The sequence below is a fragment of the Astatotilapia calliptera genome, chromosome 22 (assembly GCF_964374335.1).
Source record: "Astatotilapia calliptera chromosome 22, fAstCal68.1, whole genome shotgun sequence".
In the NCBI taxonomy this organism is placed as follows: domain Eukaryota; kingdom Metazoa; phylum Chordata; class Actinopteri; order Cichliformes; family Cichlidae; genus Astatotilapia; species Astatotilapia calliptera.
In genome coordinates this window covers 35,168,260-35,174,259 of record NC_137442.1, presented here as the reverse complement: position 1 = coordinate 35,174,259, position 6,000 = coordinate 35,168,260, and the positions used below count along the sequence as shown (strand labels likewise).

The window sequence follows — 6,000 nt, the reverse complement described above, 5'->3', positions numbered from 1 at the left end:
CCTATCCTGCACCACAGCACTGGAATTGCCATTCAGATTTTCCCAGATCCCAATCCACTAGATGTGCCAGGACAAGCCCACCTGGAAATCTGCAATGCTTCAAGAGTTATGAGCTGGTTTGCCAGTTAGTGGGGAATTTGACCAAAACTGGACAGGTGGTTTGAATATTTTGGCTGACTGGTGTATATAACAATATTATCTACATACCTGTCAGTCTGCCCCAGGGCAGCTGTGGCTACAACTGTAGCTGCCTCCACCAGTGTGTGAATGTGTGTGTGAATGGGTGGATGACTGGGTGTGTAAAGCGCTTTGGGGTCCCTAGGCGGGACTAGTAACAGCGCTATACAAATACAGGCCATTTACCATTTACCATTTACATACCCTTCTTTTGACACATCCATCCATCCATGGTCATTTTTATTGTAATAAAAAGTTAAAATACAATAATGCTTTAATAGGAAAACTGCTGCTGCTTACTTGTTTATTTCACCAACAAACACATCTCCACATTCTTGATTCAGCTACCTAGAACTTCTCTCAGGTCTTTGTAAAACAGCATGAGAGATGAGTGAGCAGGGCGGGTGGACAGGATGTGTGTGTAAATGTGTGCATAAACTGCTTGTGTGTGTAAGAGAGAATGAGACAGGCAGAGAAAGAGCCGAGAGAAAGGGAGGCGCTACATTACCCGGCATACAGCAGCAGGAGCAGGCTGGGCTTAGGGATCTATTGTTCCCTGTTTTATTACTGCAAGAGCTCATTCGCACTCATTAAGTAGCCAGGGGAATAAGAGAAACCCAGAGGGAGAGGAGAGCGTGAGGAAACCTCACCCTCGCTTGCTCAGGATTACTTCTTGGATGCGGTGGCGTGGACAAAGCAGAAAATTCACTTGAGTGCCGCTCTCTACCTTGTGGCCAGGCTCACATTTTCCTCTCGATTGCATTGGGAACAGCAGTATTTGCCGTGCGGTGGCCATGGGGACGGCCGGCAGAGGTATCAGGATCCAAGAGGTCTTGAAAGGAGCCCCACTCCTCTCTCTCTGGACGTTAGCGCTGCTGTTTTTATCCATGTGGGAACTGGATGCACAAACTGCAGTGGAAACTCGACCCATGTACATCTGGCGAACAGGTACAGTCCATCCTCTCTGCTCGTTCAGTCCTGGTCCCTGAGACACTGAGTGACTGGATGGATGTTCTAACCTTACACTCTCGCTGAAATATTCATATGCAAATGTTTGTGTACATAACACAGTACATAAGGGGAAATGAAAAGGGTGAACATGCTCTTTTTTGTTTCTTTCACTTTTTATGATTGGATCAATATATCTCATAAATTAATATTTTTTTTAAACCAAAAGTTTATTTTCTCATGGTCTTTTTGTGGTTAATGCACTGGAGCCATCTTGCTACACTAGAGTTTGATAACATATTTGCTGCAGTCCCTGAAGTGAATGGGGGTTTTGCCCCCGTTTGGGGGGTGGAGATGTGCATTGTGCTCCAGTCTTTTTGGCAGAGCACTCCCCCAGACAGAGACAGCTGGAACACTTTGATTGCCTTATGCTGCTATTGGACTCATTTATCACATTTTGAGATGTGTGCAATTGATAAGAAATTGTGTGTGTAGCAAAGCTGCATATGTTACTATGTTTCTGAGTGGGGAAAAATGGAAGCTAGCTGCGAAGGAAGCGACACAAACACAAATAGTAATTGACTATTGATGCAGGTGTTTTTGGTATCTGCTGATGACTTGTGAGTACAGCAGCTTTACAGTCTAAACACAATACAAGGATGCTCACTGCTGCTGTTTAGGGTGGTGCCTCTCACCATCCAAGGTTCATTCACTCTGTGAGAGCAGCACATGGCCAGAAGGACACAAGGGAGAAAGAGGGGAGGAGGATAGAGGAGGAGTGATGAAAGCAGAAATTGGGGGTGGAACTGTGTTGACCCATTGAGACAAAGGTGCCCTTTAGGGGCAGCTGGAGATGAATGTTCTCTTTCTCTACTGTCTAATTTCTCTTTCTCTGGATCAATGTCCTGGTTTCACTGGGATTCTGCAACCGCTGTACCACCAGTGACTGATCAATGAACATAACCTGGCAGTAAAGCTCAGCCTGCATGAGATCAACTATGGCTTTTGATGAAGTCTAAAATATGATCTGCAATCATTTGTTTATGAAGAATAGCATGTGCAGCGTAGTAATCATCCGTGGGGTTGAAATAAAAATATTTCCGAAAAAATCTTTTAAAGAATGTTCTGCAATGTTTGCGTCCCCTAATTGGTTAAGATTCCCAGATGTGTATTCGGGACACCAGGAAAAACATTCACAATAAATTATTCCTTTTTTCTTTATACCAGCATCTGTGTAACATCTATTGCTGTAAAGTTTCTTTTCATTTTTATGTGGAAAATGATGGTAGCAGGTTGATGGTACATGTGCTTTCACCTGTTTTGTTTACTTTTTCTTTTGTTTGGTGAGTTTCCTCCTTAGTAGAAGTGAGACACCAGTATTGCTTAATGGTTTTTCTTTTAGAGCTGGTTTTATGCTATTTCACACTTGGACTACTTTCATTTAACGATTACCCTCATTTTACTTTCTGATTAGTTGGATTTATGCATCGAAATCGTCGTCTCTTTAATGGAAAAGCTTCTTTTGTTGCTCCTGACCTGCTCAGGTAATTTTGCTCTCAGACTGGCCTCTATTTATAATAATTTAGAATACTGATTTTGTTGTGAACATTATCCGTTTTTTAACACAGTATAGGATATAAAATAATTTTAACCAGGTCTGACTTCACAAGATAACACTAGACGTGATTGTGTGCACTTTAAAAAATTATTTCCTTCAAACTGAGACTTTGTTTCCTTTCCCCTTCAATCTTCGGGCAGCGGTTTACTCCAGTATAAAAACACAACAAGATAACACACAAATAGGTCACACTCACTATACGTTCTCATCAAAGATCATTTATTTATTCCTGTCATAGCTGTTGTTTACAAGCTTCATTGTTCACACCATGTGCAAAGGAATGGAAATCCTTTTGTATTATGTGCTGTACCTCCCACTGTGTTAAAGCAGCGGATGAGATTAAGGGCAGAGAAACCAGAGCAGATTGGCCAGACAAAGTTAACCTAGATACGGTATAGACATGTTTGTGTGGCGTCTCTCTTCTTGGCCTAAGTGTGTCTGTGCTTGGCACTTGGGTGCAGCTCTTGTCACCCTGACAGAACAATGGCAGCAGTGTAGAAAAAAACAGTCAGTGTTTTTGTGCATGCTGGGGTGTTACTGCCTAATCGGGTTCTTGTATGATATTAATAAATTCTCATTTCATCATTTTATTATTTTTACATTTATTCCATGTTGTCAGATTAGGAAGTATCAAAACCCTTGGCAGTCCTGATCCTTTCCCACAATAAATAAAGCCGCCTGCTGAGATCTCAGGAAAAGAGTTATTTTGAGTGTCAAATTCTGTATGAACAAATGTCCTGGTCACTTATAGGCAGGGTTTTAATAGTTTTGCAATTTTCATTAGTATTTATTTTTATTTAGTTTTGACTTCAGATTTTCAATTTTGTATCAGGTTTTATTAGTTTTTACCTTTTGTTTGCTAGTTTAGTTTTTATTTTTTTTAAACCCTTAGTTTCAGTTATAGTTTTCGTCGTGTTTGCAACAATGAAGTGTAACAACATCCCAGTTTCATCATATCAGTCATGCTCTTCTGCTTATCCTTGGGTATGTTGCTCTTCCAGCTACCATACCCTGCACCCTGGACAGGTCGCCAGTCTGTCGCAGGGCTAACACGCAGAGACAGACAACTCACATCCCCACCTATGGGAATAAATAAATAAATGAGGGCAGATGAACAACCATTGATAGCAGGCAACTATAAGATATATATCTTGGCCCCAATGAGACTATTACCTCTTGCAGCTCCGGGTGAATTGCTAAACTTTTTGAAGGCAAAAAGTTGTGTAGATATCCCAGTCTCAATAAACATATTCACCAACGCTTCCTCTCGCTTGTGATGTTCCTGCGAACGGACCAACCAGCAGCCATCGGCTCGCTGTTGGAAGCACTGCATTAATGGTTTTTGTGGAGTTGTCTCGGGATGCATCACGCTGCCCGGGGTTAGCTTCTGTTTCTGGGGATGAGGCTTGGGCGTGCTCCCTTACCTTCTCAAGCTAAGCTAGGTTAGCCTTCTTGTGTGAGCTTTTCAAAGGTTCCCTTTAGAAATGTTCCGCATAATTTGTCTCTTTCCACTACAAGACACTTGCTTTATCTAAAACGCAATCATATTCAGAGTAATATGAAATTGGACTCTGGCGATTTCTCCCGACTTTTGCTGACGTGATTCTGCGCGTGGACGGAGCAGCGACACAGACGACTCGACTAACGTACTGCCCCCTGCTGGCACAATGAGACACAGCAAGAAAAAACCTGGAAACTACACTTCACTTTCACCCGACGCTATTGAAAACTAAACACATTTTCGCTATAAATCCAGTTAATTTTAGTTAGTTTTGTGAACGCTCATTACAGTTTTAGTTAGTTTTCCGTTTTTTGCAAAGTCTTGTTTTTATTTTTATTTCCGTTAACGAAAATGTTTTTTCACTTCTAGTTTTCGTTAACGATAATAACCTTGGTGATAGGGAAAGGAATCGATCCCTCTTCTGCTACAATCAGCTGATTTCAATGTGTGCCAGAGGAGGAGGTTACAGTCTACAGCATGGATATTATTTTACAATGGATGGGTACTATTTTATATAATTTTATATTGCTTTCTCCTGGGAGTAATTAAGTAACATACACGTCTAATGCATGAGTTTTTTTTTTTACAAGCTAACATTTATTAGAAGAGCTTGTTTTTGACAGACTTCACCTAACCATGCAGCCTGCCTTAAGTCTGAACTGAAAAATGAAGAGATTCAATTCAATTCAATTCAATTTTATTTATATAGCGCCAAATCACAACAAAAGTCGCCTCAAGGCGCTTCATAGATACAGAGAAAAACCCAACAATCATATGACCCCCTATGAGCAAGCACTTTGGCAACAGTGGGAAGGAAAAACTCCCTTTTAACAGAAAGAAACCTCCGGCAGAACCAGGCTCAGGGAGGGGCGGGGCCATCTGCTGCGACCGGTTGGGGTGAGAGAAGGAAGACAGGATAAAAGACATGCTGTGGAAGAGAGACAGAGGTTAATAACAGATATGATTCAATGCAGAGAGGTCTGTTAATACATAGTGAGTGAGAAAGGTGACTGGAAAGGAAAAACTCAATGCATCATGGGAATCCCCCGACAGCATACGTCTATTGCAGCATAACTAAGGGAGGATTCAGGATCACCTGGTCCAGCCCTAACTATATGCTTTAGCAAAAAGGAAAGTTTTAAGCCTAATCTTGAAAGTAGAGATAGTGTCTGTCTCTTGAATCCAAACTGGAAGCTGGTTCCACAGAAGAGGGGCCTGAAAACTGAAGGCTCTGCCTCCCATTCTACTTTTAAATACTCTAGGAACAACAAGTAGGCCTGCAGAGCGAGAGCGAAGTGCTCTAATAGGGTGATATGGTACTACAAGGTCATTAAGATAAGATGGGGCCTGATTATTTAAGACCTTGTATGTGAGGAGCAGGATTTTGAATTCAATTCTGGATTTAACAGGAAGCCAAAACAGGAGAAATCTGCTCTCTCTTTCTAGTCCCTGTCAGGACTCTTGCTGCAGCATTTTGGATTAGCTGAAGGCTTTTCAGGGAGTTTTTAGGACTTCCTGATAATAATGAATTACAGTTGTCCAGCCTGGAAGTAATAAATGCATGAACTAGTTTTTCAGCGTCACTCTGAGACAGGATATTTCTAATTTTAGAGATGTTGCACAAATGGAAGAACGCAGTCTTACATATTTGTTTAATATGTGCATTGAAGGACATGTCCTGGTCAAAAATGACTTCAAGGTTCCTCACAGCGTTACTGGAGGCCAAGGTAATGCCATCCAGAGTAAGAATCTGGTT

The 6,000-nt window shown here is 41.6% G+C and overlaps 1 protein-coding gene across 1 annotated transcript in view; it reads left to right on the top strand.

The window, feature by feature from the left end:
• The first annotated feature begins 639 nt into the window (after window positions 1–639).
• Window positions 640–6,000, top strand: part of thsd7aa (thrombospondin, type I, domain containing 7Aa) — a 173,394-nt gene continuing 168,033 nt past the window's right edge. The window contains exon 1 of the mRNA XM_026157251.2: window positions 640–1,125. Within this exon, the coding sequence (XP_026013036.1) occupies window positions 972–1,125 (154 nt within the window). The 5' untranslated portion in view covers window positions 640–971. The remainder of the gene's footprint in view (window positions 1,126–6,000) is intronic.